The 22,943-nt window shown below is 40.0% G+C and overlaps 1 protein-coding gene and 1 long non-coding RNA gene across 5 annotated transcripts in view; one reads left to right on the forward strand and one right to left on the reverse strand.

The window, feature by feature from the left end:
• LOC114047039 (CCAAT/enhancer-binding protein gamma) lies at positions 1-12,527 on the reverse strand. Of its 4 annotated transcripts, none has more exons than XM_027867706.1 (4): positions 11,391-12,527; positions 8,741-8,813; positions 7,037-7,232; positions 1-3,711 (listed from the first exon to the last, which is right to left on the reverse strand). In XM_027867706.1, the coding sequence occupies exon 4, from the start codon at positions 3,584-3,586 to the stop codon at positions 3,134-3,136; it is 453 nt and encodes a 150-aa protein (XP_027723507.1). In that variant the 5' UTR covers positions 3,587-3,711; positions 7,037-7,232; positions 8,741-8,813; positions 11,391-12,527; the 3' UTR covers positions 1-3,133. The 4 variants fall into 4 exon arrangements, with proteins under 4 accessions (XP_027723507.1, XP_027723509.1, XP_027723508.1 ...); XM_027867708.1 differs by lacking the exon at positions 11,391-12,527 and adding an exon at positions 10,016-10,086; XM_027867707.1 differs by lacking the exon at positions 7,037-7,232.
• LOC114047040 overlaps positions 10,223-22,943 on the forward strand; it is a 20,352-nt gene continuing 7,631 nt past the window's right edge. Inside the window, exons 1-2 of the long non-coding RNA XR_003569575.1 lie at positions 10,223-10,856; positions 13,973-14,060. This is a non-coding gene — a long non-coding RNA (uncharacterized LOC114047040). The remainder of the gene's footprint in view (positions 10,857-13,972; positions 14,061-22,943) is intronic.

Genomic DNA, 22,943 nt, shown 5'->3' on the forward strand with positions numbered 1-22,943 from the left:
TACCATTGTTCCAAAGATTTTTATTTCAAATTCATTGGAAGAAATCAAATTTTATTAAAAAAATAGAAATCTCACAAATTGAGAAAAGCCAGGAATAGAAAGAACAAGTTGGTACTTTTTTTTTCCTGAGAGGCAGAGCTAACATCCATAAAGTGGTCTTTCTTCTCCCTAGCTTCTGTCAATTCAACATAAAAACCAGCTTCCCTATTTCTAAGGCAGTTTGGAGTACTCTGAGCACTATCTTGTTTAGGTTAAGTATTTTAAGCCTGCTAAAGACAACAGAGAAAGCTGAAGTGCTTTAAACTGCACACACTTCCAATTTATGTCAATTTCCACACTGTCTAAGCCCTGATTTTCCAGAACATGGTTCCATTTTGTTAGCATGTCTTCTCCAGTGTCTGAGCTCTTGTTCTAACATTATGTCAATGAAGCAGACTGAGCCTAAGCAACAGTAAGCTTTTAGATGATGAAATCTTGCATTCTGAAGTTATTTCTATTCAGAAACTGATAACCTATGAAATTTGTCTCTATTATACCTTAAACTAAAACTCTGTAATTTACTTAGCTCAAGCACGAAAGCTTGAATCCACTTAAGAAATAGTTTCAAGTTATATTCTAGCCGATTTTAAAATGCTTATCACATCTAACACCCCCAATAGCACCCACAAATCCATCTGGAATCACTGAAAAACATATGAAGCCTGATGAGGTTATTAACACAGTGCAGAGCAAAGAGCACTGGACTGGAAGTGAGGAGATCCGGATATTAGTCTTAGCTCAGTCACTAATTTGCCATGCGATCTTGGGCAGGTCACAACCTTTCTGTACCTTAGTTTCCTCATCTATACCGTAAGGGGATTTGACCAAATTTCTATAAGCTGTCATTGTGTATTTCTATGATGGATGTGTTTTTCAGCAAATGATATAGGAGAGAAAAAAAGTCTAGAACCATATGTGCTTGACAGTAAGTGACCTGATATCCCCAGTTATGAAACTTTCATTTTAAAATATTACTGAGATGATCCAGCTTCAAACTGCTTCTAAAGACTTATATGGGGTGACCCAGTTAATCAAAATCTCCATTAGCTTTAACAGGTAGCTAAACGTTTCAAGCCAACACAGTGAACTGGTCCTTATAAAACTCCCTATACTCCTTCCTTGCTCCATATGAAGTCAATAACCTTTCTGAGAAAGGTCCAATCATTCATAAAATGACATATGGTTCCTATCTTCACAAACAGAGCTACAACTACAAAGGCTTTAGCTAACTCCCATCCTATTACAACAAGCAAGCCCAATGTCACTTACCACAATTCCAACTACTGAGTCTAATACAAGTTTCAAATTAGCTCAAATTGACAATATTAACCAAACCTTAATCATCAATTTTATCCCATAGGGTTTCCAGTCTGTCCCCTGCCCTAAGCCAAAGGGCTATCCTGACAAGCAAAATGGCTGAGATGCCAAGAAAAGGGAGTTTATCACCCTGGTTATTGAAAACCTTCACAGGTGCACTGCAAAGTATTCCACTCAGTAAATAAAAGGCACTCCTACTTCCCTAACCTGTCTCAATTATACTGGTATGAAGCACCAAACTACAGTTAAAAACTGAGGCCCACCACAGTAGCTTGAAGCGACAGACACACAGTAAACAGATTTACCTGACGGATAGTCTGTCAACAAAGAGTGGATGAGTTCTACTAAATGGCGAGGAAGCCAGCCCCACATAAAATTACAAAGTAAAACAGGTAAGATAAAGCCAAGCCAAAAAAATGTTAAGAAAGACTTTTAAACTGCTACTATTAAATGGAACAGTCTCCACAGCTTCCCTTTGACATTTTTAATCACAAAATAATTTTGTGCTTTCTCTATCAGCATCCTAACAACTTTCTCACCAACATACTCTTTCTAAATATGTTTATAGGGCACACAAGCTTAAAAATTAATGAATGGAAGTAAAGGGTGAAAAAATATTTGGGAGAGTATAGTGTGATGACCAGATAAGAAATACGACAGGCTGATATTACAAACGATGAAATAAGTTAAAAGGGTTTGACATCTTAGTTTGTCTTTTTAAGAGCCATCTTAATGGTACATTACCACTGTATTTTCAGGAAAAGTATGAAATTATCCACAAATTTTTGAGTAATCACTCTTTTGTTAAAATAAAAACTTTTTGATGAAGGCTTCCTATAAAATTGTGACCTAAGAAAAGTTCCATTCTCAGTAAAACTACCTCTTGAGCCCAATACTAAATAGGCTGGTAATATACTACATGAAGTACTTTTCAACATATGTAGCCAAAAATGTCTATTTTAACAATTCTTTAAAACTAACACTTAGAGAGACACTTCAGTTTTTCTGAGTTGTTCTAAACATTCCTGACTTTTTTTTTTTCATATAGCCCTATAATCCCAGAAAACCTGAAAGGAGAATTCTAACAAATTTCGCTGATATAGAGGCTTACAAGAATAAATATTAATCCACTCGCTCCCTTAGCCATTTACAGTTTTGGTATGCCAATTTCAATGTGCTACATAGCACATTTACAATCCCCTGTTTATAATAATCATTTGTAACACTTTAGCCATCACTGCTGAACCATACTATTGAGAAACAATTTATGCCAACTAGGGAAAAACTTCTAATTATGTTAAAACAATGTATTTATAACCCTCATATTATAAACTGATCTGTCTCTAAACAGCCAATTTACATTACAGTGTACAGATTTTTAAAAGAACATTTAACATCAATTTTTTTCATCCAATTCTCTTCATTAAAACCAGTAAACGTCTGCCTAATCTGCCACTTGCCTGGTATACTCCTATTTCTCCATGCCAAAAAAAGAAAATGAGCATTTCTGGGGAAATCCAAGTCTTAGCAATAACATCAAGTTCTGAGATTTTCATATCTTTGAAAAAATTATCCAACTTTTGATAAAAAGCAACTTATTACTTCAAAAAAGACCAACAAGTTAACATTTTAGGCTAATCAAATCTTCAGTGCTTAACCTAGAAAATATCCCAAAAAGGATCTTTAAATACTAAAACAGATCAGCTCTGATACTAATGTGAGTGGTGCAAGTCACACCTTCTAAAGTTCAATTCCCCAAGGTTGTGAAGAGACACCTCTACTGTCCTGTGTTATCGGGATTTGTTGTAGTGCTTTCAGCGCTCATAGGCTGTACGTTGTCTGCCAGATTGTGTGCATGCTCAAGAAACAGATCTTTAAGTACACTTAATTCCTTAGTCAGAAGTTTGATCTTTGCTTCCAAGCGTTCGTTCTCTTCCTTCAGCTGGTTGACCCTCTGCAAGGTGTCCTGGGCTTTCTGCTTGCTTTTTAACCGACTCTTTTTCACCGCCATGTTGTTCCGTTCCCTCCGCTGTCGATACTCGTCACTGTTCCTATCCACAGATGAACTCTTTTTGCTCTGCTTGCTGGGAGGTGCAGCTTTGCCTCCTCCCCCAGGGCTGACCGGCACCACCTGAGGAACCTGCTGCAAACCACTGGCGTGTGCTTGTGTATGAATGACACTGATTCCATTTGCTCCTGCAGTACTGCTCTGTTGGGATGTCTTGCTCATTTGGACACTCTTCTTTAACTTCAGCACAGAGTTAGAAATGGTGGAGGGGGAACAGAGGAAGGGGTGAAGGAAGATACAAGCAACCAAGTTTCCACACTCCACTGCCAAGAAATCTTCACATGCACCTAGGAGAAAAATAAACATTATTAAACATTTTAAATAACAGGTTTAAAAGAGACTTTGCACTTGACTATACTTAACATAATCTCAGCAATAGCTATCCAACATTGTTTTTGTACTGCAAAAAAGTCTATGGCAGAACTGCCAACTTTTCAGATGTTTTAGAAGTCTCAAATCATTTAATTTGGAAGGAGTATTTAATGGGTCATCCTTTCCAGCTCCAGTACTATGGGAGGACAGATTGCATTACTCCAAAAAACCATCCCTGATGGACATCTAGTTCAGCACTCAGAATCTCCATAATAGTCATTTCACAACGTCCCTAGACAGTTCATTGCATTGCCTAACTTTTCTTCTAGTTATGAGGAGACTGTCTAATATTAACTTAAGTTATTCCTGCAGCCATTTACCACTATTACTTATTTGTTCAATGTGGAGTGAAAAAAAAAGTCTTCTTAGTTGGATCTTTTTATATCCTTTCAATTTAATGTTCTCTCCCAGGATCACTTTTTCTACACAGAGGCCATCCAATTATTGGCTCTTGGCTATTTTATTCATCATTTACATTTGGTACACCCTCAAATGTCTGACTCAGGGGCCAACCTGGGTCCAGCCTGAAGATGGCAAAGGCCCCAAAGAGTCCGAGACTGTGGGGGAGGGGAAAGGTATCTGGAGGTTGCTCCACAGCTGGTTTCAGGCCTCCAGGCCTAAGCTCTCCTATGTATAAAGGAGGAAGTTGGGCTAGAAGACTTCTAAGGCCCCTTCCTTCAAGCTTTAACAGTCTGTTCTAATTCTGCTCCCTAGGCTCCAAACTCAGCTTCCTCGATTTTTTTTGGGGGGGGGGGGGGGAGACAGGGAGTGCCAAAAGGCTTCTGAACAAGATGACAGATTCATCATGATCCATGCATATAGGCATCATGCTAAAAAAGAAGAGGGCATGGAAAATATATGTCTAGTTAAAACACAAAAAACAGAAATATGATACTAGAGAGAGAGGCAGCATTGCGTAACACTAGAGAGCCGACCCTGGAGTCAGGGAGATCTGAGTTCATGTCCCACCTTCATGGGACCCTTAGCAATTCACATCTCTCAGTGTCCCAGGCCACCTTCTCTAAAATTAAAAGTTTCAGAGTAGGTATCCATTTCCAAGGGCAAAAGGTCCCCACCTGGAGCTCAATACATCAATGAAATCACTGATTTGGCTAAAAAAAAAAAAAAAAGCCTCTAAAAATTTAAACTAAAATATCATCAAGTAGGTAATCTTAGCCATACATAAGGCCAGAGTCCCTAAAGATATTTAATCCACTTAATTAAAAGAACACAACACCAAGTAAAGTAGATCAAAGTTCTGACTCAAAATTAATTTTCAGTTTACTATAGCAAAGAGCTATAAGATTCTATTTCATAATAATCTACCCTGAAAAAGGTGTCCATGTGTATAAATGGTTAAACCAGTTGCCTCTACTTGATTGTATTTACAAATTAATCAAATATTCAGCAGTAAGACTCACAGGCACTGTACTTAAAAAAATAGGTTATCGTGAGACTAATGCTAGATGGATCACACTGCCTCAGTCTTTTAAGCAAAAGAGTTATTTTGATGGATAAATCATTACTGCTAATTCAAAGAGATACATTAAAACCTTAGGTTTAGATTTCAGCACCTTATCAAAGAAATTGGGCTTTTGTTATTTATGTACTGGACAGAAAAATCAGAGTATTTCAAATGTATACAGTGAACACAATAGGAAACGCTGGGTTCACATTCAACTAGCTACTACCCCAAAGCTCAGCCTACTGGAAGGAGGTGGTGCCTTTATCCCTTTCATAAGAATCATTTCAAGTGTGAAGCATTTGGAAATGCTTCAGATTAAAACTGGATCTGAAAACTGTAAATTCCCGCCAACATTTTTATTGAGTCATAACTCTCAAATTCAACCATTGCTTCCAAATCAGCATCATACTGAAGGCTCAGGGTATTTTTATACAATAATGAAAAGAAACACCAAAACTCACATGAGCTACAGCAAAAATGTAAAAATAAATTTTTTCAATCTATCATAATTTGATTTGGGAGATACCTAGGCAATTCATCCTTTTTTTTTTTTAACCTAATTAAAATTCAAGTTTCCCTCAATTTGTTTTTACCTTAACGAAGGCCTGGACCTAGATTCAAGGCCTCCCAGAATCCAGGTAAGTGACAAAAAACTGGATTCATCTTACAGTCTTTTCCAGCATGAAGCTTTCTTAAAGCAGCTTCGTTCTAATTAAAGATAATGTTACTGAAATGTCTTCACACTCCACTAAGTTTGTGATTACTGAGAGCAGATAACAGGACAGACTGTGAAAACAAAGCTCTTTGGGCCCCTTCATGTCTGTTTCGATACAGTATGGCTGGCTGCTCCTCTTTCCTCTCAGCTCATCATCTTTCCCAATTAATCACCCTATTTTTTGTTTTGTTTTTGGTTTTTTTGGCTAGGCAGTGGGGTTAAGTGACTTGCCCAGGGTCACACAGCTATTAATCGTCAAGTGTTTGGTCTGAGGCCGCATTTGAACTCAGGTACTCCTGAATTCAGGGCCGGTGCTCTATCCACTGCGCCACCTAGCTGCCCCCTAATCACCCTATTTTTCAATGTGTTTATAGCATTATACAGCTCTTGACTATCCATCTTCACCAAGCTTATCCCCTCTAGAACAAGTTTCAAGGAGGGTAAGTGTAAATGTTATTTATCCTTAATGCCAGTATTTGTTTCCCACTGGCACCTAAAGGAACCCACCTTCCATATACCCCCATTTTTAAACCTACTGAAAATGACCTTTAAACAATTTATGCAGCTAGGAGATGTGTTTAATGTTATTTTGACAGGGCAAAGCAATCTAAGAACAAGGAATGCAACTCAGATGTCAGCTCTCTAGGGCTCTGCTCATGGTTGTACCAATGACTCATAGGTGTGACCTTTGCTTACCCACTGGATAATACTTACCTCACTAGAGAAAGAAACTGAATTGATATTTATAAAGTGTTCTGATATCCTTTATGATAAAAGAGATTTGAATAATTAAACTGCATATCTTTTTATGGCTTTATAGACACATGGTTGGGCAAAACTAGGCAAATGATGTACCTCTCCTTACAATGCCATCAGGATCCAGAGATTTCCTCAAAACTTTTGAAAAATGCTTCTAAAGTAACAATGTTGATACAAAAAAAATTTGATTTTTTTCCATTTTATTTACAGTAAGAAAAAGTGTTTTTCGAATATCACAGCATCTACCTTAAAAATAAACTAAACTCAAAATATTAAAAAATAAATAAATAAATAAACTAACCTCTGAGGAGCTATGATGGAAGGATACCTTCCCAACCCATCTCTTTCTGAACTGAAAAGTCCATAGGTGTTACACACTGCACTTTTTCAGACTTTTTCAACATAAGGATCAGTTGTGCTGATTTTTTTCTTCTTTTTCTTTTTTTTTTTTTAAAAATATTATCATATGGAGTGGCCCTTCGGGAGCTGGAAGGATACTGGGGAAAATTATGATAATGTAAAAAACAGAAGACATAAAAAAACTGATTAACCTTGCCTAAATACGAGGTAGACAGAATTAACTGACATGATGTTTTGTATTACCAAGAATTTCACGAAAAGGAATCTCAATAAATTGAACTCTTAAACAGAATGACCGAAAACTCAAACAAGACATACAGATTTTTACTAAGTAAAAGCCTGATTCACTATTTATAATAAAGACAGTACTAAAAAGTCAAAAACAATTCCTTTAGACATTATTTTCTAATTCGGAAAAAAAAAAGCATATATAATTATATGTGCTTCTCAGAACTTAATTTGTGAAATCACCGAATCAAAAGTCAAAAGGACTTTATAGGCCACCTAGCTCAAACTTTAATTTCACAAGTGAAGAATCAAATGCCCATAGAGATTAACTAATCCAAAGTCATATAGTGGTACAGCTAGAACAACTAACCAAGTTTTGCCACATCTATTTCTGGTTTGGTTTTTTTTGACTTGCTCCTGAAACTGAGTTTAAAACATTCTAAAATCAACATTTTAGGGCAATGACTGAAAAAAACTACAGCATGGAAATGTAATAAAATATTAATGTGCAGTAAAAAATAATGAATACGGAGAATTCAGATGTAAAATTTGCATGAATTGATGCAGAATAAAATAAGCAGAACCCAGAGAACACTATTCACAGTGACTATAACAATGTAAATGAACAGATGCCTAAAAGGAAGTTAAACTCTGAGTAATGTAAAAACCAATGAAAGTCCCAAAGAAAAATACAGAAAGATAGGTGACTACCATGAGAGGCAATGATTGATGACAAGTTATTATATACATTATCAGATGTCTCTTTATTATATGTCTTCGGCTTAATTGTTTTTCTCTGTCACAAGAGATGGTTTAATCTATAAAAGTAGTGGTGAGAAGTGACTGACAAAGACAAAAGGTATTTTTTTTTCAATAAAGTGCTAAGGAAATACAAAAAAAAACCTAATAACTTAAATAACAACAGAACATAATACTTGACTAAGGGAAAAAAGGAATGTCCACCTGTAAAAGTGGAAAAACAAGAAAAAATGTTATTTGCTTAGTTTTGATTCAATCTAACATTCATTAAGTACTTCTGGGTTTGGAGAACTGGAGATTCAAAATTTATTTATGTCCCTACTCTCACGGAGCTATCGTGGTAGAGGGGATAGGCAAATCAACAAATAACTACAATTAAATAATACCTAGTAGGGGCATAAGTATCTGAAGTGGGAAAGCATAGGATCAGGATATTCAAGGAAATGGGAAGAAGGGGTCTGGGAATCAGGATGCCCCTCTTCCACTCTACCCCAGGTGGGATATGTAGAGTGCCCCTGAAGAAAATATACCTTCTTAAAAAAAAACAGAAACTCCACATTTCTATCACCCCTCTATATGATTACTTCTGCTCACCATTTTCATTAACTTCATTTTCACTTCAAACTCTCTTGCTGCTGTGATAAATTTTCATACCCACCTCTTTTCCCAGTTGACTCTCAGAATGTTACATGATCATCCACAATGAATACCTTGTATATTCAATTTGTGAACTGCAAGAAATTAAAATTGATTCCCATAAACAAACAGAAGACTATTATTACTATATCTCAATTTAGATCCGTATCATCTGACATTCACAACCAGCTTATTAAAACCCAAGTTTTTCTAAACCCACTGCTGTTCATTTTGAAAATTTTACCACGCAAAAATATAGACAGTAAAGAAAAAATGTTTCTTTTTGGTAATAACTTATAATACTGTTCATCTTCCTGATATTTAGAAACATACTTGATCCCAAAGGGCCAATATTACATGTCTGGGTTGTCAAATACACATTTCGCAAACAAATCAAAAATTAAACCATTCTGGAAAGAACATTTAGCTTTTTATTTAATTCATACAGCCCCAGATGCCCTTATTGCTGATCCCCAAACTAGTATTTAGCACTTCACTCCAGAGGTCAAGGCTAGCAGCCAGCAAGAGAATAGGCTACTTCTCCAATCCAGGGAGGAGGTGGGGTATGTTTCCCCAGGGGGAGGAAGTGTTGACAGAGAATACTGGGTTGTGCTCCTACATCATGATAGGAAGTGATATTCCCCTCCCACATAAGAGAAAAACAAAACTCTCTCCCAGTATTACTGTAGAAGAGCCAGAAATTAGCTCCCCAGGGCCTAGTTGATTGGGGGGGCAGGGGTAGCTCTGAGAAGGTCACAGGGGAGAGGGAGGTGGCTCTGACTAGGAAGAAAGAAGAAGCAGAGATTCATTTGACATTCTGGGAGGATCAGCAGTTGGCCTGGGTGCCAAGAAACATAGGTTTTAGTCCCATCTTATCCACTAACTTTGATTCAATGTGATATTGGGCAAATCCCTTCCTGTTTTGGGTACATACTCAGTTTTCCCATCAGTTGAATAATGGGGGTGATCGAGATGCTCTTAAAGAACCCGTCCAGTTCTTACAGTTTATGACTCTGGGCTACCCATGCTAGATTCCAGGCTGGTGAGCAAATGAATGGCATCAGGTTCACCTGGACTGGGACAGAAGGGGAAGGCAGGGCTGGGGCCACTCTGATAGAGCAGGACACAGGAAGATAGTAAAGGAGCATCCCAGTTTTCTCAAGCTGGGAAAGCAAGGGAAAGGAGATAAAATGCAGGATTGGGCTTGAGTCTCCTCTGATAGGGAAAATAATATCAACCATAAAAAATGGAAACAGCTGACATTTACAAAGCACTTCAAATGCTTTTCATATATTACCTTTTTGGCTCCATAAAGAAGTCGTGAAGTAAGTGCTCTTGTTATTTCTATTTTACACACGAAGAAATTGAAGTCAAAGAAGTTAAACGACTTGTCCAGGATCACTCAGTTATTAAGTACTCAAGACAGTATTTGAACCTATGTTGAACTCAACAGATTCCACAAAGTTCAGTCAGTACAACAGGGGTTCTTAACCTGAGGCTTACGAACTTAGGTAACTATTTCAATATAATTTATTTTCTTTGTAATCCTAATTTTGTGCATTTAAAAACATTATTCTGTAGTTATACTGCTTGCCTCCTTAATGGGTGGGGGATGGACTGCAGAGAAGAAGAGAATTTGGAACTCAAAACAATTTTAAATGAATGTTTAAAAAAAAAAAGAGCATAATTCTGAGAAAGGGTCCAGAAGCTTCGGCAGATGCCAAGGGGGATTTATGACACGGGAAAGGGAAGCAGCCCTACACCCCGATATGCTCCCTACTCCAGGCCTGGCATTCTCTCCCTGGCTCCAATTCAAGTCTCGGCTAAAATCCCACCTCCTCCTACCAGAAGTCATTCCCAATCTCCTTGGAGGGCGGGTGCCTCCGTCTGCCGATCACACCCATTTTATCCCGTATATGTCCCGTTTGTACGTAGTTGTTGGCAAGTTGTCTCCTCCATTAGACCAAGAGCTCCTTAAGTGCAAGGGATAGCTTTTGCCTTTCTTATTATCATCAGCACTTAGCCCAGTGGCAGGCACACCAAAAGAGCTTAATAAATGCTTACACTGACAGTTCACTGATTTCAAAGCACGAAGGAAGCTTAGGGATCCAGTAAGCGACTAGTCTGGGATCACTCAGGTAAGTAAACAATGGAGGCGGGACTCAAACTTGGCTACCCCCCCCCAGCCTCTTCCCACTCCACGCACCCAACGCGGCCTCCCGGGGGGAGGGGAGGGAAGGGGTCTCCTCCCGGAAGGCAGAGGACAAGGGCCGGGCCTCCCCGCCCCGCCCCGGGCGCTGGGTGGGGGCCAGGGATGACCTCACCGCAGCAGGGGGTGGGTGTTGCCAGCAGGTTGCATCAGACGCTGCACACGGAGCCGCTTCCCCACCCCCCACCCCCCGCCGCCATCCACACCCCGGGTCACGCGGGGACTTCCCCGGGCGACGGCGGCGGCGTTCTGGGCTTGGGGCTCGGGACCCGCCACGGCCAGTCCCCGCTTCCAGTGCCTGGCCCCGGAGCGCGCCCCCAAAGGCCTCGTAGCTTCGCGCTCAAGCGAGCGCCCGGCTCCGCCGCGGCCTCCGGCGCCCAGCCGAGCCGAGCCCGGCCCGGCCCGGCCCGGCCCGTTCGGGCTCCCCAAAGCCGCCTCAACCCGGCCCGGCCCCGCTCCTTACCTAGGGGGCCTCCACCCGAGGCGAACCCAGCGAGGCCCCCGCTGCGGCGCGACCCCGACGCCTTACTTCGAGGAGTTGGAACCGGCGGACAACGAGAGGCGATTGCGAAACCAGCCAGCCTCCCGCTCCCACCCGGGCCTCGCTCGCGCTCGCTCTCACACTCTCCTCCCCTCCCCCTTTCCCAGCACCATTTACAAGCTGCCGGCGCCTGGGCCAATGGGAGAGCCCTGTGCCGGAGGATGACGAAACCTCCGCCCGCGACTGGCATCTCTACGAGCCAATCGGAAGTGGAGCTTCGGGAAGGGGGCGGGGCCCAGGAATTCCTGCTTGCCTTAAAGTGACAGGACCTAGGAGGGTGGGGCTGAACCCCGCCTGACTCCTCCCCCTCCCCTTCCCCACAGCTGGACAGCTCTGGCTAAGCCAGTGGGGCTGCCTCCCGGAGTGGCTTCGAAGCCGCACTAACGGGGGTTTTCGCTGTGCTGGCCGAGAGGGGCACCCTGTGCCGGGGGCCAGGGAGTCCCGCTGTGGTCCGCCCTCCTTCCCGTCCTGCGCGTGGCGTGTTGGGGCTTTAACCCGGGAGGGAGGAGTGACTCTCCAGCACATCCCCGGGCCCGAGCCTCCTGCCAGGGTCGCCCGCGCCCTCCTGCTGCTTCCAAAGCGGGGCATTTAACCTCCAGGGACCCTGGAAGGTCGCGCCTCGGAGCCCGCACACTGTCCGAGCTCTGTGGCCTCGCTTGTCCTCAAGCCGAACTACTACAGGAAGTATTGGAAGAAAATTAGTGCCTCTAAAAATACAAGGGGTGGGGGGTGGGGCTCTGTCTTTTTTTAATATGTAAAACATCTCCGCAGTGAGATTTCTAATTTTACCATTTCCTGGAGGAATCAATCCATCAGTAGCTCTCACAGAAAAGACAATTTAGCTGAGTCCCCAATTAAGATCGAGTCTTGAGGGACTACAGGTCGAAGGATGTGTATGTAGAGCATTTAATTAAGAAGCCGTGTAGCTGATCGAAATAAAATCCTTCGAATTTCTAGAGGACACTACTGAGTTTTGAACCTTTAGCTTTTAAGTGTTGGAGGTAAATGCAAGCTTTTTAAAACAAAATAAACCAGAAGTTTTGCAGGATAAAATTGCTAGTGTAAAGTTTGTTTTTGTTTTTGTTTTTGTTTTTGTTTTTTCTGGTAGAATTCCTAAGCCTGTACTCATATACCTCCCAAAAAGGAGGAGAATCATTGCACAAGATGAATCGTAGTACCATTCTCCTATTTAAATGAGATCTTTGACAAAAGGATAGGAATTCGTTTTTATAAATCAGGAAGCACCTACTTTCTGGATGAATAGAACTGATTGGTTTGATTGCTTCCTCTTTAGCAATTCTTATCACATAAGAAATAAGTCGTCTGAAAGAGGAAATACTTTCTTCATCTCTTCAGGAATTAATGCCAACTTTCCTCATAAAATTGTTTCAAGGAATAGCTAATCTGTTTGTAAAACGTTTGCAAAATATAAAAAGATGTATAAATTATACATTATAAATTACTACATTATCAGACATAGCACTGGACAGCATATAGTGTCTAGAGAATTGCCTTTGGGGCTAGCAGGTAGAGGTCTCAAGGCCCACCCCTGATACATACAGGCTATGTGTTCCTGGGCAAGTCCCTTAGTCTCTCAGTATTCTGAGGTCTCTCTCAAAATTAAACTGCAGAAAAAGATGCCAACTGCATCCGTAGAGGAATTCCTTTTACCAATGAAATCACAAAACTTTTCAAGAACTGGAAGGTGCTAGAAATCATCAAATCCAACCTCCAATAAGGACACTACTACTGCCCAGAGAAGATAAATAACTTGGCCAATGTCACACAGGTGGGATTTGAACCTAGGTCCTCTGACTTTAAGTCCAAGGCTCTTTCCATTATGCCACACTGCCTCTCATTACATTAATCAGGAGTTGATCTAAAAATTCTATTGTATATGTTAATCTTCTAAATTTATCATTAAAAATCAATATCTATATTTTTTATTTGGGTCCATTATATTTTTAATGGAAATTTGACAGTCTTCCAGTTTTCACGTTTTGCAAAATCAATCTTATTATCATTCCAAAAATGAATAGCAAATCAAAATTCATCTTTCAGGCCAGGCACTTTGCACTTTAACCATATCATTCCTCAAGACCTACCACTAGTTCCCTCATAGGATTTTAGGCCAAACAGGACCTTAGAGATCTAATCTAATTCCTTGAGATTAAAGATAGAGAGACCTCCTCCTAAACAGTGGTGAACTGTCTAAGGTTGTTGGTCAAAGTGCTGAAACTGGACAGCTTTTCACAGTCATAGTCTAGTATTCATTCTATTGATACCATGTTCCCTGTAACATACTCTGCCTCAAATATAGCTGAGCTTTTCACTGATTTTCAAGGGCCTCTGCTAGTCTGTTTATGCCTGTCATATACAGGGCTCGACAGGCTATATTTCTAGCAGTTCCAGGAAGTGAGTGTCACAGGAGTTGGAATACAAAAGTCCTTGATGGGCCTGCAATTCAACCACAAATTAAACATTAAGTATTTACTACTTGCCAGGCATGTTTTCAGCAATGAGGATGAACAAAAGACACCATTTCTGCTCTGAATGTGATTTTCTACAGGAGAGAGAGAGAAGATTCCTCATGTAAGTATTATATAAGATAGACTTTAACAAAGAGCAAAAGGAAAATTCGCCCAAGATTGTATACAAAAATTTGAATTGAAAGATAACTTTCAAAAGGTTTCATTTCTATTACTTTATATGCATTTTATGTTTATTGTTCTGAGTACAGATTTCTGATCTGAGTATATGTACATCTGAGTACATTCTCTAGAAGAATGTAAGCTCCTCAAGGGCAGAGACTATTTTATTTCTGTCTTTTTATCCCTAGCACCTAGCTGAATGCCTTGAGTATAGTAGGTGTTTAATAAATGTTTGTGGAATTGAATTGATCTGACCCCTGAGCTAAGTCATACAAGAAGAAAAGAGAAAGATTCCAAAAGCTAACAATGAATAAAGTGTGTTCCAGGGGTAGAGGCTAAATGCACAGAGCAGAAGAGAGCAAAGGGGACCAGCTAGGAGTCCAGTGTAGCTAGAGTGTAAAGTGCATGAAAGGAAATCATGATATATGAGATTAGAAAGGAGGTTGAAGCTAGATTGTGGACCATGACTTCCAGACTAAGAATTTTGCATTTTATTCTATAGACAATAAGAAGCCATCAAAGGTTTTTTAGGCAGAAGAGTGACATGGTCAGACTTATGTATGAAGTTCTCTACCTGTCCCTTATTAAAAAAAAAAAAATGTGGTGAGAACCATGTGTTTCAAGGGCTGTTCCTTTAGCATGTAACATGGAAATGTCTTTGTTTGGATAGAAGGGAAGCAGAATAGACATCTCTAGCCTGTTATCCACTCCCTCCCACCCTTCTCCAAGGGAGACTTTAATTCCTGCTGGGAATGGAAGCAGTAAGTTGGGGCCAAAGGCTACTCTGCTCTCAGAGAGATGGGGTACTGGGCCAGAATTATATCTTTCTGGTCCCTTCAATATTGTTACTCTAGGGAATGTGATCAGGCTCAATCTAATTTCTGATCACTGTTTCATTACTGGGGGGAAGTAGGACCTAAAACTTTATATACAAGGCTTGACCACTTTCCCACCAAATACTGGTTCCGTAATGAACATAGCACTTAGCCAAGAAAATCCATTTATCTGGATAATTTGGATTACATTAAATTTTTTTTTAAATTTACACAAACAAAACCAATGCAACCAAGATTAGTAGGGAATACAAGTCTTTTCCCAATTGATAAATGTTCAAAGGATATGAATAAGCAGTTTTCATATGAAGAAATTAAAGCTATCTATAGCCATATGAAAAAATGCTCTTAATCTTGATTAGAGAAATGCTAATTAAAACAACTCTGATGTACCACTTCATACCTATCAGATTGGCTAATATGACAGAAAAGGAAAATGATAAGTGTTGGAGAAGATGTGGGAAAATTGGGACACTAATGCATTCTTGATGGAGTTTCGAAATGATCTAACTATTCTGGAGAGCAATTTGGAACTATGCCCAAAGGGCAATCAAATTGTACATACCCTTTGGTCCAGCAATACCATTACTAAGTCAGTATCCCAAAGAGATCATAAAAAAAATGGAAAAGGACATGTACAAAAAAAGAATCTTCTCTTTTCTTTTTGTGATAGCAGAGAATTTGAAATTGAGGGAATGCCCATTAGTTGGGAAATAGCTGAGCAAGTTGTGATATATGAATATAATGAAATACTATTAATCTATGAGAAATGATGAGCAGGCAGATTTCAGAAAAACCTGGAAAAACTTACATGAACTGATGCTGAGTGAAGTGAGCAGAACCAGGAGAACGTTGTATGCAGTAATAGCAACATTGTTCAATAATCAGCTATGATACACTTAGCTCTTCTCAGCAATAAAATGATCCAACACAATTCCAAAAGACTCATGATGGAAAATTTGATCCACATCCAGAGAAAGAACTATGGAGTTTGAATGCAGATCAAAGTATACTACTTTCACTTTTCTGTTTTTTGTTGTTGTTTTTCCCATGGTTTTTGCTTTTCTTTTGTTTCTTCTTTCATGACATGACTAATGTGGAAATATGTTTAACATGATTGCACATGTATAACATATCAGATTGCTTGCCATCTTGGGGAGGGAGAAGGGAAGGAAAGGAGGGAGAAGGGGAGGAAGGAAGAAGAGGAGGGAGGGAGAAAAATTTGGAACACAAAATCATATGAAAAGTGAATGTAGAAAACTATCTTTACATGTAATTGGAAAAAATAACATACTATTTAAAAAAAATCTATCCAAATTGGTAGCAAAACAGAAATCAGAGGTATACATAGGAAAATATATACCAGACAATACAGAGTGAAGGAGCTTTCTCATTGGGAGCAAGGTAACTCAGCTCAACCATGAAAGTTCTAGATGTCACTCAAGGGGAAGTTCCCTGAATTCCCTACTATAGCAAACTGGGGATAGGGGCATAATAGAAATTGCCAGCTCCTCTCATATCTTCCCAGAATCTTTTTCTTCAGTGACCTGAAGCAGGGTTAGATTCTTCCTTCTTCTCTCTCAAAGCTGGAAGCCAGAAAAAACTTGAAGCTTGAAAACTCAAAGACTAAAACTCTTTGGCTCTGGACAACTTGCATCCCCACCCCCACCCCCACCTCCCCACCGAGAAGCTGGGGATATTGATCGGCTTGGCTGGGGATATTAATCTCCACCAATAGAGGAGAAAGTTCCATGCCAAAGGGCATTGGGACTAGGATTTCAAAAGGTTTTCTCAAAGGTTAATACTCTGAAAAGTAGGATTTTTCACCCTCTAATCCTACCCACTAAAGATGTAAAGAGCAATATCTTGCCTTCTCAAAAATTAGAAAGAAAAGGTTCAAAACAGAGCAGCAGGAAGAACCAGAAAGGGCACAGGTATATTTTGTTTTGGAAGGTAAGAATAGTAAAGGAAACTTAGTACTTAGTCTAACTAGTGAAAGGCAAATGGAATTGAAGGGTTATTGTTACTGGTGACCTTAAAATTAGGGCATAGAATATGACAAGGCATCAGAAATCTCATCAGTTCTCATAGGTTCAATGATCACTTCTGTAAAGATGACTGCCAGATCTATTATATACCCAGCCCTAGTTTCTTTCCTAAGCTCCAGTCCCACATTGACCATCATTGGACATTTCCAACTGGATGCCCCTCATAGATATCTCAAACAAGACATCTGAAACAGAGATCATTATCTTCCCCCAAAAAACACACCTACCCCATATCCAAAACTTCCCTGCTTCTCTAAGTGGGGTGTAGGGTGTGTTCAGGGTAGATTAGGACCTCTGGTATAAGTGCTGCTTTTTACCTTTGGTGTCCACCTCTTCACCTAACTCTCACCTGTGGCTCCAAGAAGCCGTGGCATATGCAGTGGCCACACCCTGGCAAACTGTTTCAGCAGACAGGCTAAACCAAGTTGAGGGTAACTGAGGGGTCTCAAACCCATCACTGAGTTAGGGGGGCTGTCTCCCCCAAGCATGTGAAGACTTCCCCTCATGGAATGGGCAGATGAGAACAATTTGTTCCAATGGCCATGAAGGCAGTTGAAGCAGGGGCTATGAAGTACTTAGAGCTTAGTTAGACATTGAAGATGCCGAGGTCATCCACTGCATCTTGAGCTATCACCAGTCATCTTGACTCTATCCTGCCGCTGGACTGTGATGACTCTGGAGGACAGAGGCCAATGACTTCATGCAACTCTGCTTCACTTAAGTTCAATTTATGCACAAATCATACCCATACCCATTTTACCATTTTTACCTATTTCAAAGTTCTGTGGTGATGGACAAGTGATGAAGCAGCAAGTGCAGATACACTGGGAGCTGTAGTCACAGCCCTGCACACAATTGGCAACAGTGGAGCAGAAAAGAAGTGGGCAGCTTTCAGAGATTTGCTGTATAGCACTGCGTTTGCTCCTCTAGGTCAGAACACTTGCAAACATCAAGACTGGTTTGACAAAAATGATGGGGAAATGCAGAAACTGCTAAATGAAAAATGAGAACTCTACAGGGTTTACCAGCAGGATAGTTCATTCATCTCTAGGAAGGCAGTATGTAATTCCATCAAAAGTAAAGTCCGAGTGAAGCTTTAAAATATGCAGAATTCTTGGCTCAATAAGAAGTCAGATGAAATTTAGTTTTATGTTGATAGCAACAATCCAAAGCACTTTTATGATGCCTTGAATGCTATTTATGGGCCAAAGACCTATGGTGAATCTCAACTACTCAGTGCTGATGGAGCCACATTGATTAGTGATAAGGACACGATCCTAGAGAGATGATCTGAACACTTCCGAAGTGTTCTCAATAGACTATCATCAATCAACACTGAAACCATTGACCATTTTCCTCAGGTTGAAGTCCTTCCTAGCTGAAGGTCCAACTGAAAAAGAGGTTTTGAATACCATTAGTCTCCTTTTGTGTGGCAAAGCACCTGGTGCTGATTCTATTCCAGCTGAGGTTTACAATGTGGGGGGTCCATTGCTCATACAAAAGCTGACTGAAATTTTCCAGGTTATATGGCAAGAGGAGATTATCCCTCAGGAGTTCAAGAATGCCTCCATTGTCCATCTCTATAAAGGTAAAGCAAATAGATTGTCCTATAACAATCACAGTGGGGTCTCTCTCTTAGTTATTGCTGGCAAAATTCTTGCCAGAGTCCTCCTTAATAGGCTGACCCTTCACCTGGAAGATGGTCATCTACCTGAGAGCCATTGTGACTTCAGAAAAGGCCGAGAAACAGTTGATAGGGTGTTTGCTGCCTGATAATGCCAGAAGAAATGCCAGAAGCAGAACAGAGGTCTGTACAAAACATTTGCAGATCTTTGATACTGTCAGTCATGAGGGTTTGTGGAAAATTATGTCAAAATTTGGTTGCCTAGAGAAGTTCATCAGCATTGTAAGTCAATTTCACAACAGCCTGATTGCCTGAGTTCTGGATAATGGATGATGTTCTCATGCTTTCCCAGTCACCAATGGGGTGAAACAAAACTCTGTGCTTGCTCCCCTGCTTTTTAGCATGATGTTTTCAGCCATGTTGTCAAATGCTTTCAATGAGAATGAACATGGCATCAAGATCAGCTACCACACTGATGGTAAATTCTTCAACTTGAAAAGGCTATAAGCCAAGACCAAAGTGGAGGGAGTGTTGGTACATGATTTTCTGTTTGCAGATGATTATGTACTCAATGCAGCCTCTGATCAATGAGATGCAACAAAGTATGGATTGATTCTCTGCTGCTTGTTCTAATTTTGACCTAACAATTAACACCAAGAAAACACAGGTACTCCATCAGCCAGCATCACACTATCTGTATGTGGAACCATCGGTTACAGTAAATGGAGAAGTCTTGAATGCTGTGGATAAGCTCACTTACCTTGGCAGTGTACTTTCCCAGAATGTACACATTGATAGTAAGGTTGATACTCAAACTGCCAGAGCTAGCTCAGTTGTGGGGATGTTCTGAAGGAAAGTATGGGAGAGAAGAGGTATTAGACTGACTACCAAACTGAAGGTCTACAGAGCCATTATGCTGACCTCATTGTTGTATGTCTGTGAAACCGGGATAGAATACTAGCACCTTGCCAGGAAACTGAATGGCTTCCATTTGAATGGTTTTAGGAAGACTGAAGATCACCTGGCAGGATAAGACACTTGAACTAAACTGCCAGGCATTCAGACTCTACTGCCGAAAGCACAACTCCAATGGACTGGCCACATTGTTGGAATACCAAATGTAAGCTTGCCAAAAAGACTATTTTATGGAGAACTCACTCACACAGGGCAAGAGCTCACATGGTGGTCAGAAAAAGTAATACAAGGACACTCTCAATCAAGGTCTCTCTTAAGAACTTTGGAATTCATTGTATGATTTGACAGACACTGGCACAGGACCACTCAGCATGGCATGCCCACATCAGAGAAGGTGCTGTGTAAAGCAGAATTGAAGGAGCTCAAAAGAAACACTAGATGTGCAAATTTAGAGAATCCACCCCAAATATTCACATGAACTATTTGTACCTGACCCACGGTAGAACATTCCAAACTCATATTGGTCTATCAGCCACAGTCAGATACACTGTAACTTGACTCTAACATAGTGATGTCAATTAAGTCCTCTTCGAGAAGGACAACAACCAACCATCCAGCTTCTCTAAGGGGACCATCATCCTTCCAGTTGTGCACATTCTCAACCTTGGGGTCATTTTTAGCTCTTCACTCTCCTCATCACTCCCAACCAGGCAATTGTCTAGTCTTGTCACATCTACCTCCATGTTTGTTGCATCCCACCTCTTCTCTCTGCTTACCAGCTACCACCCTAATTCATGTCCTAATCAATTCTCACTTGTGTTATTGTAAAAACCTCCTAATTGGTCTCCAGTCTTTCTCCTCTTCCAATCCTCCAAACAACTGCCATATTGTTATTCCTAAAGCCTAAGTCTAACCATGATACTCCCTTATTGGAGACACTCCAGTGGCCCTCTCTTGTCCCTATGATCAAATACAAATTCCTCTGTTTGACATTTAAAGCCTTTCACACTCTGACTGCAGTATAACATTCTACGATTAATGAAAATTACTTTCTTTCACATATTCTTGTACTCCACATTCCTTCTCTTTTCTCTATACCTTTACAAAGGCTGTGCCCCATCTCTGCAATATTTTCCCTCCTCACCTCCACTTTGTAGAATCTCCAGACTCCTTCACAGTTCAGTTGTAAAGGCTACCTCCTACCAAAAACCTACATGGGTTCCCTTTAGTTGGTCTCTCACCAGAAACTACTTTGCACATTTTTTGTATTTAATTACATATGTATATATGTATGCACATATATATATGATATATATACTACTTTCTCCTAATAACATGTAAGTTCCATTTTTCCTTGCATCCCCCAAAACCTGGTATAGTACTATGACTCTCATTTATCTCCAAGCCAATCCAGACTTCTTCTACTATGCCCCCGGAAACTTCTTCATCTTGAATCTCACTCCAGCCCTAAAGTCTCTCCTGATTGGATGACTTCTCACAGAACTTCTATTTAGGGAAAGAGTCCAGACCAGTCCTGTCTCATTCCTCTGCAGGCTGCACTCTGGTCTTTCGCTACCATGCTTTCATGTCTGGCACCTTCATTACCGCCTATTCACCCCTTCAGTTGTGTGTGTGTGTGTGTGTGTATGGGTGTGTTGTTTTCCCCTATTAGCTCCTTGAGGACCAGGACTGTTTCTTTCAGATTGTATTTGTATTCCCAGGGCTTAGTATAGTGCCTAACCCATAGTAAATGTTTACTTATGTGTTGAGTATCTGATTGACTGACTGATTGGCATATTATAGGTACTTAAAAAGTGCTTGTTTTATTAATGAATGGCTTACTATTCCCCATTCAAGTCTAACTCTAATGTCTCATTAAAATAGATGTGATTATGATATGAATGTGACCCTGGATTTTTAAGGTTTTGCCAAAGGAATACAATCTGTGACAGTTTCCACCATTGAGGGAAGATTTCAAGTGTGACCCAAGTAAAAGACTTTGTCTACTTTCTGAGTACTAGCCTAAGTATAGAAAGGCTTATATAAGTAGGCCGACCACTTGGTGATTAATTTTTTCACCAGGGTGTTGTTCTAGGCTGGGCCTGATCTTGGCCAGTCCTCTGGCAATTTAGGTTTTGTACTGGAACAAAATGAGACCCTAGTAGGTCATTCAACAATTAACAAAAAGGGATTTACTTAGCCATGTCAGGAGATGAATAGTCAGCAAGGATATACATTGAGGACACCCCAAGTTGCTTCAACTGAGCAAAGCTCCAACAAGCATCACAAGAGTACTCAAAGCTCCTCTTGGCTGTTTTTTACTCAGGTGACCAAGAATTGAGCCCCTAAACTAATCAAGGCCTTTAGTCCCCTAATCAAGTAGTGAAAATGATTTCAATACCTTTTAAAGGAAAACTAACCTAATTAGCATGAAGATACCACATATGGCAACTAGTACAACAAAGAAAATTTTTAAATAGAATTCATTCTATTAAGACCTACTTCTACTTTTATAAGTGGTAGAGTTGAAGAAAAGGTGGCAAAAGATGCTAAAAATACCTGGTTTTTAGACCAACCATAAACATTAACTTATCTGTTGATATTCTAAAATGAGATTCTTGTCCAGTGGCCAAATGAGTTGGGCATACTAATGGAGGAGCTGAATCATAGCAATCTTGACATTATCCCTATTAATAAAACCAGAATACAAAAAGAAATTGCGGCTAAATGGAAGGATGGCTCACAGGTTTTCTCTGGACAGGAAATAAAGGACTTGTTTGTGTTGATATTATTGTGTGTTCAAAGGCAGCAAGAAATATAATTTCATGGGATACAATGAATTTGCAAAAAGACCACTATGAAAATAATTGTAGCTCATGTGCCAACATCTGTTGTTGAGGAAAGAGCAGTAGAAAGTTTTTATGAAGAATTTGATAAAACCCAAGGAAATCAAATCAATATGTTCTTTAATACTCAATGATTTCAATGTATAGGTGGACACAGGAGGGGATAATGAAAAACATATTGGAAAGCATAGCTCAGGAGTGAAAAATGAGACAGTTCCATACCTTGTAGATATGTAGAAACCTCCCACTAATATACAGGATTTTTGAAAAATCATGGTAAAGTTTTAATCAATTAAAGCTTAAAACTGCACTAAAAATCTAAAGAATACTTTCTTCAAGGAGAAAGTTGGGAGGTGATGGATACAGAAAGCTCCAAATGATATTTTAAAAATTGGTTATAATACAGCAAGCAGGAAATGACTAATTCTTGACAGGGCATAATATACAAATCAGCCATTTGTATGTAGACCACCATTTTATTCAAGCAAAAATCAAAATCAATACTAAGTTAGAAGAAAGAATAAGAAGATAATGGTGCCTAATTAAAGTAACTCTAAT

The sequence above is a fragment of the Vombatus ursinus genome, unplaced genomic scaffold (genome assembly GCF_900497805.2).
Source record: "Vombatus ursinus unplaced genomic scaffold, bare-nosed wombat genome assembly UNPS02014786.1, whole genome shotgun sequence".
Classification (NCBI taxonomy): Eukaryota; Metazoa; Chordata; class Mammalia; order Diprotodontia; family Vombatidae; genus Vombatus; species Vombatus ursinus.